General features: G+C 42.4%; 2 protein-coding genes and 1 long non-coding RNA gene across 3 annotated transcripts; 2 read left to right on the top strand and 1 right to left on the bottom strand.

The window, feature by feature from the left end:
- Positions 1 to 3,087: 3,087 nt before the first annotated feature.
- Positions 3,088 to 5,314, bottom strand: LOC131447473 (gastrula zinc finger protein XlCGF57.1-like). The gene is made up of 2 exons (XM_058619289.1): positions 5,076 to 5,314; positions 3,088 to 4,457 (listed from the first exon to the last, which is right to left on the bottom strand). The coding sequence occupies exons 1-2, from the start codon at positions 5,257 to 5,259 to the stop codon at positions 3,088 to 3,090; spliced, it is 1,554 nt and encodes a 517-aa protein (XP_058475272.1). The 5' UTR covers positions 5,260 to 5,314.
- Positions 5,315 to 5,678: 364 nt separating this feature from the next.
- LOC131447480 (uncharacterized) lies at positions 5,679 to 8,054 on the top strand. Its single transcript, XR_009234045.1, has 3 exons — positions 5,679 to 5,954; positions 6,794 to 7,857; positions 7,941 to 8,054. It is a non-coding gene; the product is annotated as an uncharacterized LOC131447480 (long non-coding RNA).
- Positions 8,055 to 9,424: 1,370 nt separating this feature from the next.
- On the top strand, positions 9,425 to 13,175 carry jtb (jumping translocation breakpoint). The gene is made up of 6 exons (XM_058619295.1): positions 9,425 to 9,613; positions 10,730 to 10,940; positions 11,131 to 11,171; positions 11,362 to 11,447; positions 12,665 to 12,744; positions 12,829 to 13,175. The coding sequence occupies exons 2-6, from the start codon at positions 10,852 to 10,854 to the stop codon at positions 12,983 to 12,985; spliced, it is 453 nt and encodes a 150-aa protein (XP_058475278.1). The 5' UTR covers positions 9,425 to 9,613; positions 10,730 to 10,851; the 3' UTR covers positions 12,986 to 13,175.
- The last annotated feature ends 14 nt before the right edge of the window (positions 13,176 to 13,189 follow it).

Here is a 13,189-nt window from a genome sequence, read left to right as displayed (position 1 = left end):
GAGTGAGTGTGTGTGGGAGAGTGAGTGGTTTACAGCAGAGACAAAAAAGAGAGAAAGTTTAAAAAATGTATTTAAAATACAACAAACAAATGCATGTAACAGAGTAGGATAATATTTAAAATATTCATTGTAGATCATTCATTCATTCATTCATTCATCACATTGAGTCTCTGTGTTCTTGAGCTGGTTCTCACCACAGGAGGGCGCTCTTCAGAACCATTTGAATTCATTTTTGTTATTGTATGAATATTTTCATCATTAAAACGTTTATTGAGTTTCTGCTCATGTCCGTCTGTCTATCAGTTTCACCTCCAGACGTCCACAAAGTGATTGTTGGTGAAGACGAGCAGCAGCAGTGGAGCCCCCTGGTGGAGCAGGAGGATTTAGAGTGCCCACAGATTAAAGAGGAAGGGGAGGAGCTATGGTGCAGTCTGTCAGAATCCATCTGCGACGTAAACCCAGACGGATTCTTCCACATGGACAGAGTGGATGACGCTGCAGACTCAAAGACTGACGCGTGGACGGAGACGAGAGAAACTCCGCCCCTGAAAATCCTCAGAATCCCAGCAGGTGGCGCAAGGCGTAAGAAAACATACCGCTGCCCCAAGTGTGGAAAAACTTCGGCCGCAGTCCACATCTGACGAGACACATGAGGACGCACACGGGGCAGAAACCCTTTCAACTGCTCGCAGTGTGGGAAGAAGTTCACAGAGAAGGAACAGCTGACGTGTCACGCGGGAGAGAAACCGTTCAGCTGCACAGAGTGCGGGAAAAGCTTTGTCCAGAAACTGGACCTGAAGAGACACACGGCGGGTCACACGGGAGAGAAACTGTTCAGCTGCAGGTTCTGTGACAAGAGAGTCTCCTGGCACTATCAGCTGAAGAAACACCAGTGTCACCACTGTGGAGGTCCACAACCAGCCAGGACCTCAGGACCAGAACCAGCCAGGACCTCAGGTCCAGTTAATGACTGTTTGTTTGTTGCTGAGATTGAAGTTAGCGAGGACAACTGGACGCAGAGCCAACGGTCACTCACGTGTCCGGAATGCGACAAAACCTTCAGCCGAAAGTGGTACCTGACAGAACACATGAGGATCCACACGTGGGAGAAACCTTTCAGCTGCTCCGAGTGCGGCAGAACCTTCAGTAGTAAGAACTACCTGAGGGCCCACGTGAACATCCACCAACACTCGGAGCAGCCGTTCAGCTGCTCCGAGTGTGAGAAAACCTTCGGCCACGATGTGGCCCTGAAGACGCTACATGAGGATCCAACGCGAGCAGTTCAGCTGCGGCGTCTGCCTCCAGCGGTTCCCCACACATCACGAGCGTGACAAGCATAAGCGCGCCAGTCACGCGTCCGTTAAGTCTGCGGTCCGAGTGAACAGGAACCGTCTACTGATGCCGCGGCTGCTCAGCCACGCCCCCGTCATGTTTGTGTGTTTCACCTCTTCCATACGAGAGCCGCCTGTACGATCTCTGCACACAGCAGGAAGCACCGATCCTAACATGTAGTTTACCAAAATGACGGGAAGAAGAAAGAAGACGACCAGCGTTACCAACTAAACACAAGTCAAAGAAAAACAGGGAAACGGCGTATGTCTGCGAACTTCCACACTTGTTCACATAAAGACAGGCTTTTAGAGTGCAGTGTGTGTTTTTCGTTCAATATACTATCTTCAGATTTACTTCCTTCTGGTCCATCATTGGTGTTTCTAAGGGGACTGTGATCGATAGAGGTGTCAATTATCCAAATCAACCATTGGTTGGCGAGGACTCATAGAACGAGGACTTTCTACTTTGTTCCAGATTCATTTACTCTGACATAGTAACACATACATACAGAGGCTGTCATTGTGAAGGTTTATTTTGAAAAAGTCATTTGGGACAGGAGGCAGAAAAAGAGGCTGAAAGACTCCAGACTCTGACGCTTTTATTTTGAAAATATGGATCTTTTTTCACACAATTTTACTTTGATTCTCGTCGAGTCATCATCCATCAAAGTTTTCTATTTGTAATTTATTACTCACTTGATTTACAAATGATGTCATTAAGTTTGCCTTTACTTTGGAAAAACAAATACAAATGATTTAAACCCTTTGTTTACATTTGTTATTGTAGTAAAATCAGCTGATCGTCGTGACGCTTTAGTTTCTAAAATTGATTTGTTTAAAAATGTGAAAATAAAAGCACAGGAAGTTGAGGTGAAAAATAAAAGCACAGGAAGTTGAGGTGAAAAATAAAAGCACTGGAAGTTGAGGTGAAAATAAACACATTTTATTTCTCATCATTTTCAGAACAAATATATGTTATTTTGAATAAATAAATGATGATATCAAAACCATTATAGTTGTAATATTTTAGGTCTTATCTTTTAAAAGATCAAATTTTTCAGGTTTAGACTCTTGGTCCTTGAGCCGCCGCCATGTTGTCATCAGGAGACGCAGGTGCTGCCTCCACAGGTGACGTGCAGAACTTCACACATTTTCATTCATTCACAAAAAATTCATTTATTCATATATATATTTATTAATAAATATACACAGATCAAATGTCTTCTAAAAATAACTTGTCAAAATCGTTGTCAGATGATTTAATAATCACTTAAAGCTGCAGTACGTCATTGTGACAGACGGAGGGAGCGTTTGTGTGTAAACGGCAGCAGAGCCGGGCGGAAGCAAACCACCGTCACCTCCGTCTGCGAGCGAAACAAATGACTTCCTGTGTGCAGCGTGGTCATGTCACCGGGCGACACGAGATCTAACAAAAAACGTTTGTGATGAAAAGTCATTTAATAACACGCGTGAAAGGTCAGGACACATGACCTCTGACCCAAACAACAACAGGAATGGCGGCCATTTTGGATCAAACAGCCACTTGGGGGCCATATTGCACACGTTGTAGTTTTACTGCGAGTGACGTCGCTCTGGACGAGACACGGAGTCAGAGTGTCCACAAGCTTCTGTTAACGCCACAGTGCCGCCGACACTAGGGGGCGACAAAAACACAAAACACTTGCTAATGCTAATGCTTATAGTCCCGCCCTGAAGACGTCTACGTTGAAATATTAAATTATGAACACAGCCTCTCCTAACTGCTGGTTGGCGGCTCCGCCCCTCTCGTCCCGTCTCCGTCCGTGTGGACAATCATGTGTTTGGTTAAATATTCTTTCTGTTTGAATGTTTTCCCGCAGATGGAGCAGCCGAACGGTTTCTCTCCAGTGTGGATTTTCAGGTGTGACTTCAGACTGTCCTTGAGGCGAAATCTGTTCCCACACACGGAGCAAACAAACGGTTTTTCTCCCGTGTGCGTGACCGCGTGTCTCCGCAGGTTTGACTTCTGGTTGAATCTTTTTCCGCAGACGGAGCAGCCGAACGGTTTCTCTCCGGTGTGAATTCTCTCGTGTGCCTTGAGATGAGCCCGCACTTTAAATCCTTTCCCGCACTCGGTGCAAACAAACGGTTTCTCTGCAGCAGAAACATTTGGCTTCAGTTTCTTTAGATCTGCTCGTCTCCTGCTCGTCCTCTGATCGTCTTCACCGTCCGTAGAACCGGAAAGATTTTCAGCTGCAAACGCCCCTGAAGCTTCAGGACTCACTGGTCCTAAATGTCCATCTGGACCTGAGTTTCCGGCTGGTTCTGGTCCTCCAAAGTCCTCTCTGCTGTCCTCAGTGAGACTCTGGTGAAGCAGCGATAAGTCTCTAACACACTGATGGCTCCTGATCTGATGACGCCAGGTAAAACTGCGGTGACAAACTGAGCAGCCGAAGCGTTTCTCGCCCGTGTGGACGACCGTGTGTTCCATTAAATATTCTTTCTGTTTGAATGTTTTCCCGCAGATGGAGCAGCCGAACGGTTTCTCTCCAGTGTGGATTTTCAGGTGTGACTTCAGACTGTCCTTGAGGCGAAATCTGTTTCCACACACGGAGCAAACGAACGGTTTCTCTCCCGTGTGCGTGACCGCGTGTCTCCGCAGGTTTGACTTCTGGTTGAATCTCCTGCCGCAGACGGAGCAGCCGAACGGTTTCTCTCCGGTGTGAATCCTCTCGTGTGCCTTCAGATGATCCCTCAGCTTAAATCCTTTCCCGCACTCGGTGCAAACAAACGGTTTCTCTGCGACAGAAACATGTGTTTTACGTTTCTTCAGACCTGCTCGTTTCCTGCTCGTCCTCCAGTCATCTTCACTGTCTTCAGTGGCAGAAACGTCTTCAGCTGCTTCAGGACTCACTGGTACTAAATGTCCATCTGCTTCTGGTCCTCCACAGTCATCTCTGTTGTCCTCAGTGAGACTCTGATGAAGCTCAGGTCTGTCCTCGTCCTTCACGATAACGGGACTGAAGTTGAACTCGGTCACGTCTTCGTCCTCATTGGTCCACGGTTCCACCTGTTCCTCTTTAATGTGGTGACATTCAGGCTCCACCTCATCCTTTCTCACTGCCCCCTGCTGGACACCTGCAGACACTGACACACAAAACAAACAATAAAAACATATAGACACTTGAAAAGATTTCATTTCTTATAAACTTTTATTTACAGATGTTTTCATTTTTTAAATCATAACATTTATCAGCTCATTTGAATCTAATTCGATTCATGGATAATTATTACTTTATTAATTTGCTAATTGATTAAATTAATTAAATAGTAATTTATAAATCATCATTAAATTTCTGTGATTTTTCTGCTTCTTAAATGTGAATATTTTCTGCTTTCCTTGCTCCATAAAACAAAGAAAGTCATTCAAACTTAATCAGAAACGCGACATTCTTGATCATCATCATTTCCACGAGTAATGGAGGAAATAATAAGCAATAAGTTATTTAAAATATCTGTAATTTCATTAAATTGTTTTATAAATGTATAAATTAACCTCTTCAAGTCAAGCTAAATTAACTTTTATTGACCAAACATCTGTAAATTCTCTGTTGCCATTGGTTCTTATTTTTCAGGGACAAAAGTAAAACTTTTATTTACGTGAACTCGTGAAGCGTTATATCACGCGCGCACATCAAAGACATGGAATCATAAAAATCAGACAAAAATCACAAAAACCGTCGACAGTGTCGTAAACGCACAAACCTTCAGTGTGAACGTGACGTCTGAAGACGGTTTCCTCCTGAAGTGAACGAGTGAATTCATCCTCATACTCCGCGAGGGCTTTTTCAAACAACTCGAAAATCTGCTCCGCGGCCGCTGCGAGGCGCTGCTGCACACCGTGTCTCAGCAGAGACAGAGACAGAGACAGACACGGGGACGGGGACATCTCTGAGCTCGGCTAACAGGCTAAGCTAACCGTAGGTCATTCGCTCGCTCGCTCGCACGCACACACACACACACACAGCTACGGCAACACCACTCAGTCAAACCATTTTTTTTTTTCAAAACTTTATTGAGAACGTACCGAACAAACACGCCGTCTTCACGAAGTATAAACGTTTTCACCCCTGGCAAAGTTTTATTTCTCCTGTTTTTGCTCTGTTTGTTCACTAATGTAATATGTTTCTTTCTTCACTTTTGTAATGTAACTGTATTTCAATAAATAAATAAATAGACCCTTCTCCAATTATAGGCCTATGAGCAAACCAGGCATACAGTTAAATACTATCATACTGCCACCTACTGGTAGCGGGGGTAAACATCACTTTGTCTGTCTGGCTATTATTTGTTTCTCGACTATCCTCTTGGCTTTTATTTTGAAGTATTTGCTTTTACTTTTGGGTCACATAACTTCCTGTCCATCGTCCCTCAGAAGGAAAAAAAGGCAAAATAAATAGTCAAAACAAAAAAAAAAAGTATAAACGTTTTCACGGAAACAGGAATGACAGGAAATGCGCGTTTTAAAGATGCGAAGAAGACGATGTTAGCACAGGAAATGACTCATGTTTTGCTATCTACGCCCGTTGTTAGCTTAGCACGTTAGCTGCTGTCAGACGGGTGTGTGCGGGGCAAACATGTCAGGTAAACTTGTTTGTTTTGGTCACTTTATTAGGAACACCGGTCACTATGACCGTCGTGGGTCACGTGAGAGCGTTTAGTCACGTGACTGAAAGTGTTTGAGAATGTGTTCATTTTTATTTAATTTAATTCAACTTTAATTAAAGCGGAAGTTATAATTAAACAGAAGTCACAGGTGTGAATATAAACACATATGTTCATGTGATCAATATATAGATATTCTATCTAATATTATATCATGATGAAGTGTGTGTGTGTGTGAGGATTTAAAGGCTGTTACTTTGTCAATATTTACTTCACTGCTCTGAATTTTCATACATTTCATTGAAAGTAAAGACACATGTATGTATTTTATTTATTTACATAAGTATTTAAAGTTAAAAAAGAAACCGTTTCTATTCACGTTTCTTTAAGGAAATCAACCTTAAAAATAAATCAAAAACAGCTGTAATGAAGAAGATACTGGTGGTTTCAAAATAAAAGCAGAGTGACAGGAACATCAGAGAAGATGGATGATCTTCACGTATGTGAAGGTTTCACACGTCACTGTTTGTGTTTAAAGTGTCTATGTATAATATAACATAAATATATTAATATAATATGCCTATGTATATTAAAAATAGACTGGACCTCTTTATTCACTTATACCCATCTTTTAAATGATTGTTCTTTGTTGTCCTGTTTCTTTCCAGTTGAATGTATGTTATGTTATGTTGATGTTTATGTATGTTCATGTTTTACGTTGAATGTACAGCGTGTGCTAAGGATAAAACTGGAGTCAAATTCCTTGTACGTGTTCACATACTTGGCCAATAAAGCTGATTCTGATTCTGATTCTACAGCAGCTGCTGCTGATGAAAGAAGTTCCCTCCGAGCAGCAGCAGTGCAGCTCCAGTGTGGACCAGGAGGAGGCGCCAGAGCACCCCCACATTAAAGAGGAAGAGGAGGAAGTGATAGAAACCTGATTCCTCACAGCTTCATCATCACAGTCTCACTGAGGACAACAGAGACCACTGTGGACCACAAGAACCAGAACCAGCCAGCAGCTCAGGTCCACGGGGTCCTGAGGACCAGACTGAAGACAGTGACGATGACGGGAAGGAGACGAGTGAAGCATCCTCTGTAAGTGAAGACAGTGAGGACGATTGGACAGAGACGAGTGAAGCACCAGTTTTAAAAACAGTTTCCAGTGAAGTGAGAGGAAACTCAGCTGTAGCTGCAGCAACAGTCAGTCACACTCTCTGACTGCAGGAAAAGCCACAACAGCAGGTCCAGTCTGAAAACTCAGCACATGGCTGTGTCGCCTGTGGCAGAATTTTTACCCATAAGTCTCAGCTGCAGACTCATACGCTCACACACACACACAACAGGGGGCGGAGCTTGTTCATCCGTGAGTGATTTGAATGATTGTGATTTCAGACGTGATGTCAAATCTTCATGAATGAAAGCATGAAAATTCATTTTGTTCACTTTTGTTTATTCAACTTTTTATAAAAGTATCAGAAAAACTGACAACGTCATCTGTTACCGGGTCAAACTGTCCTGAGCTGCAGCTGTGACAAGTCACTCTGTGATTGGAGGAAATGAGTGTGATGTCATTGTCTGGTCATGTGACCAAACTAAAGCAGACTAAGAGGATTATTGTGTTTCCGTCTGGAGCTGAACTTCGTTTTTACACAGAAGAAGAAACAGCAAGGCTCTGACTGGAGGGTTGGTTGGGTGGTTGATTGATTGATTGGTTGGTTGGGTGGTTGTTTGGTTGGTTGGTTGATTGATTGATTGGTTGGTTGGTTGATTGATGAGGCTGACTGTGTTCCTGCTGCTCTGCTGCGTCTCGTTGTTGCACAGAGTTGACTGTCATTTACCTGACGTCACACGTGTGATGCGTCCACTGCAGGAAGAACAGGTGCGTGCTGGGAAAAACCTCACAGCATAAATTAACAAGTTTGTTTGTTTATTTATTTATTTATTTATTGTTCTGTCCATCAGAATGAAGGAGGCGTGGCCTCTGGGTCAAACGTTGTCAGATCTGCGATGACAAATGACGTCGCTCGACTTCCCGGACTCTGTCGACGTCTGAAGAGACGCAGAGTCACCGTCCTGGTAAAAGATCACGTTTCCATGGACACGACTGTCTGTCTCTGTCTCACTGTCTGACTCTGTCTCTCTGTGTGAATCTGTATCACTGTCTCAGTGTAACCTGGAGAAGTTCTGCTGGTGGGGGCGGAGCCTGAAGAATCGGGCTGGTCAGGTGTGTCGTTGTCCACGCGGATCGAGGTGTCCACACGTCTTTGTCCACAGTCACTGAACTGACAGGCACTGCCTGGTGGACAATCATTGTCATGACAAACTATCTTCACCAAACAGGAAGTTTACCTGCGACATTTGCTACTTTTTTGGGGCATTTCAAAATAAGAACCCCTGCTGATTCGCTGGAAAGGAATCTTAAATGTTTCATATATTTAACATGTATAACATATTATTGTGTTTTTGGCACATTTATATGAACTAGTGCTGTCAAACAATTAAAAGATTCATAGTTAACATTTTTATCTATTCTAAATGTCCCTTGATTTCTTTTTGTCCCATTATTTCTTCTCATATTAAAACGGAACGTTAGCTTACTACTCTCGTGTGCAAGTGTGTGTTGTTTCTGCTCGAGCTAGATCCCGTGTGGTGTTGTAGTTTTTCTAACGTTACTAGTTGTTGCAACAGCATGTGAAAAAATGGACAAAGTTTGCTCGGCCAAAAAGAACGTTAATCTTGCGGTAAAAAAAAATTACGCAGTTAAAATGGGATTGCGTTAACACTGTTAATGATGCGTTTAACTGACAGCACTAATATGAACACTTTGTTCATTCACTCATATGCTGAACATATGATTCAAAATGAATAAATGTATAAACACACATTCATTCATCTACTACCGCTTTATCCTCCACATGTATTTAGCAAATCAAGTGAATCATTATAAAATGTATTTATTTATTATTTATAACTTCATTCAAAAATATACAACGTATTTTACATCTGTGAAAGAAAATGATTCATTAAATAATAATATTAAAAAATAAAATACATTTGATCTGTTTATCCTGTAATGTAAAGCAGCGGCCACTAGGCGGCGCTGCAGTGACGCTGTGACGACGTTTACGTTTCCAACACACGAGAGCGAGCGAGAAGAGAAAAAGGAAGTGACGCACGTAGACCTTCACAATAAATGTCAGAATAAAGTTTTAAAAAACTTAACATGTATAACGTTTTATTGTGTTTTTGGCGCGTTTATATGAACGTTATTCATTCGCTCATTAGCTGAACATGTGATTCAAAATGAATAAATGCATTCAGTGTTTTTGTTGTTTTATTTTGTGTTAAATAAGACGTAATAAAAACTTTTTTTTAAAAAAAAAATAAATCAACGTTAGAATCAGAGGCGGGTAGGTGCTTTTATTGTGAAGGAAGTGTACCGGAAGTGTGTGGACCGTGTTAAAGATCCGTGTTGGACGTGTCCTCGGGCCGTGGACTCACTGTCCCGGCAACAGCGGCTGTGTTTTCATCGCGTCTCCGTCATTTCAGCGGAAAAAAACGGTCACTTTGTGTTTAAACCTCCATTTTATCTTCTTCTTTTCTTCACCGATCTTCAAAATGGCGGCGGTTCATGGGTGAGTGTTCACAGCTGGCGCTAAGCTAAGCTAACGGTAGCATACAGAGAGTCTGATAGCATTAGCAGGCTAACACACACACACACACACACGAAATCCTGGTGTGTTTGCGTATGCGCGCGCGTGTGTGTTTTTCCTGTTAGAAGTTTTTGTCGCTGTTAATTTTAGCCTGTTAGCTGAGCCGTGCTAAGTCCAGGCGTTTGTTATGAGAGCAGAAGAATCGATCGATCGATGAGTCGCTTGTCAGCTGATTCAAGCGGTTTAAGATAAGATCATTATTCATTGGTAGTTTTACAGTAGTTTACAAAAACAACAGTGTAGAAATAAGATAAGAGAAAAACATCATGAAATATGTGCAGGGCAACAAATGAAAACATAATGTTCTTTATTGTCTTTGTGACAACGAATTTACAAGTGTAAACATTTACAAAATATACAAAGTAATAAAATATATATGTTAAGTAGAAGACCAAAGTAAACTAAAGTAACATAAAAACATCATTCTAATAATAACATAATAAAAAATAATAATAACAGTGATAACAGGTGATAATAACAGTGATAACAGGTGATAGTATCAGTAATAATAACAGTGATAACGGGTGATAGTATCAGTAATAATAACAGTGATAACGGGTGATAGTATCAGTAATAATAACAGTGATAACGGGTGATAGTATCAGTAATAATAACAGTGATAACAGGTGATAATATCAGTAATAATAACAGTGATAACGGGTGATAATATCAGTAATAATAACAGTGATAACGGGTGATAATATCAGTAATAATAACAGTGATAACAGGTGATAATATCAGTAATAATAACAGTGATAACGCGTGATATTTTCAGATATCATAGACTTAAACTGACAGAGATTTTATTCCATCATTATCTTAAGAATGTGTTTAACTGAAGTTTGTAAAGCACTCACTCTCCCACACCAAACACTGAAATCCCGTGTTCAGAGCGAGTGACCACACGAGGCAGCAGAGGAGCAGAGCCCCTGTGTCCCCGCAGCTAACATCACTGATTTTCTTGATGAGGTTTGGTGTGGGAGAGTGAGCGGTTTTGTACTGTGATTCATTGATGATTGATCTATTTCTCTCTCTCAGGTTTCAGCAGCTTTGAGTTGGTTCAGTGGAATCACCATGGAAACGGGCAGTGAGCAGTGAAGCAGCGGTCAGTGTCAGCGGTCAGTGTGGCAGCGGCGACGTCGTGGTGGAGGAGCAGACTGATGGAGAGCGACTGTCGGATTCCCGTGGTGTGCTGTCGACCTCGAATCCTTGTACTTCACGCTCTTTTCTGGGGCCTCGTGTCCCTCAGGTCAGTGTGTGTGCGCAGAGGTCAGAGGTCACTCTGACTCTTCAGTTTGTCTGTAAAAAATCAGGATTTATTGAAACAATGTTTTGAGACTTGTCAGTGCAGCAGGAAACCGAAATAACACAAACATCAAGGTCATTTTTGAACAAACCACGTCCTCAGCCCAGAACCAGAACTTGTGTTGTTGTTTCAGAGTGTTTGGAGCCGCCCTGCTGAGTGAAGATAAAACTGCAGGTTTGAACTAATCTTTTTATTTTCTCCATGAATTCATTCATTCATTCATTCATTCATTCATTGTTTTTCAGAAAATGTCAGAGAATGTTCATCAGTGTTTGTCAAACCTTTAAAATTCATCACAGCAAAGAAAGCAGGAAAAAATTCACATTTAAGAAGCTGACCCCTGACCTCTCCTCTTTTCCTGCAGCAGTGAAACCTGCAGTTGCCCCCTGCTGGCAGCTGGAGGAGTTTATAGTGACCACAGCGTGTTCAGAGTGCAATGCTTTCCAGACGGTGAGTGTTTACACGACTTTATGACGCTTCTCTCTCCACCAGTGGTAGAACCTGACGAGGTTCAGCTGATACTAACGTGTGACGTCATCAGACTGCTGCTCTCTGATTGGTCAGAGAGTCATCACTGAAGAGTCATTCAATGTTATTTGTACAGTGCCAAATCATAATATACATGATCTCAGGTCTGTACATAGACAACATCAGGGAGAGCAGAGAAACCCAACACAATGAGCGAACACTAGGGGGCAGTAGAGATAAAGAACTCTCTTTTAGCAGAAGAAGATGTGCAGCATCTGCCTCGACTGGTTGGGGTGAAAGGAAAATGGAGGACAGAGGAGAGGAAGAACAAGAGAGAGGTGAGGTAGAGACAGAAGTCATCCTATTATTATCATTATTATTGTTATCATTATATTATAATTATTGTAATTAGTTATGATCATTATTATAATAATAATTATCATTATTATTATCGTATTATAATTATTACAATTATCATACATATCATCACCATTATTATGATGCTATAATTAAAGTCTGTATCAATATAATTGTTATCAACAGTCTCTGCGGCTGCTTATATAAATGACATCATAGTTGTATAAACATGTCATCACTGGCACATTTCCACCGGCTCTACTCGCCTCGCACAGCACGGTTTAATTAGCGTTTCCACGATGGTGAGGTTCCAAGTGTGCTAGTAGTAGGTACTATGCCATGATTGGTCAGAGTCCCGTCACAGGAAATACGCCATAACTGTCCTGTTGTTGTGTCTCTGCTCCTCGTCTCTCTCTTCTGTCTCCATTTGTCCTTTCACACCAACCGGTCGAGGCAGATGCTGCACATCTGAGTCTGGTTCTGTCAGAGATTTTTCTCTCCACTGCCCCCTAGTGTTCGCTCATTGTGTGAACTGTTCCACGATGTTGTCCGTGTACAGACCTGAGGTCGTGTATGTTATGATTGAACGAGATCTTTCAGGTCCAACTGTAGATCAAAGAGAAAAAGACCGAAAAACATTAACGTTCATCTGCAAATGTGTTGAACACGAGTCTGAAAACCACGTTCACTGGTATTTCACTTCACTGAACCTGTGTGTGTGTGTGTGTGTGTGTGTGTGTGTGTGTGTGTGTGTGTGTGTGTGTGTGTGTGTGTGTGTGTGTGTGTGTGTGTGTGTGTGTGTGTGTGTGTGTGTGTGTGTGTGTGTGTGTGTGTGTGTGTAGAAGTCGTGGTCGTCCTGTGAGCTCACAGGATACGTGGAGAGAGTGAACTGCACCAAGTCCAACAAAGAAGAGCATAAGAGGTAAAACTTTCACCTGTCCGTCCGTGTGTGTGTGTGTATGTGTGTGTGTGTGTTCTGACCCCTGCTCTTGCCCCGCCCCCTCAGCTGTCGCTCTGCAGTGATGGAGGACCATCTCTTCTGGAAGTTCGAGGCGGCCATGTTGGCTCTGACGCTGCTCTTCGCCGTCCTCGTGGTCGTTCGCCAGCGTTGGCTCGACCGCCTCGCGTCCGAGAAAGTCCGCCGACAGATCGAGTCCATTTAGGACCAGGACTTGAACCGGGACGGAGTGGTTTTTAACCCTGTTGCAGTATTTTAATCTGAGTCTGGACTGAAGGAACCTGCAGGAAACCGGACTTTGTTTTTGTTCAGAACTTTATTTAAACAACAGAAGACGACAACGTTTTCACAGAAAAACATTTGTGTTTGAAATAAAAATGAAATTTAAAAAATCAGGTGTTGCAAATGC

Source organism: Solea solea, chromosome 20 (genome assembly GCF_958295425.1).
Source record: "Solea solea chromosome 20, fSolSol10.1, whole genome shotgun sequence".
In the NCBI taxonomy this organism is placed as follows: Eukaryota; Metazoa; Chordata; class Actinopteri; order Pleuronectiformes; family Soleidae; genus Solea; species Solea solea.
The sequence above is the reverse complement of the archived record's forward strand: the minus strand, read 5'-3'. Positions and strand labels throughout refer to the sequence as shown.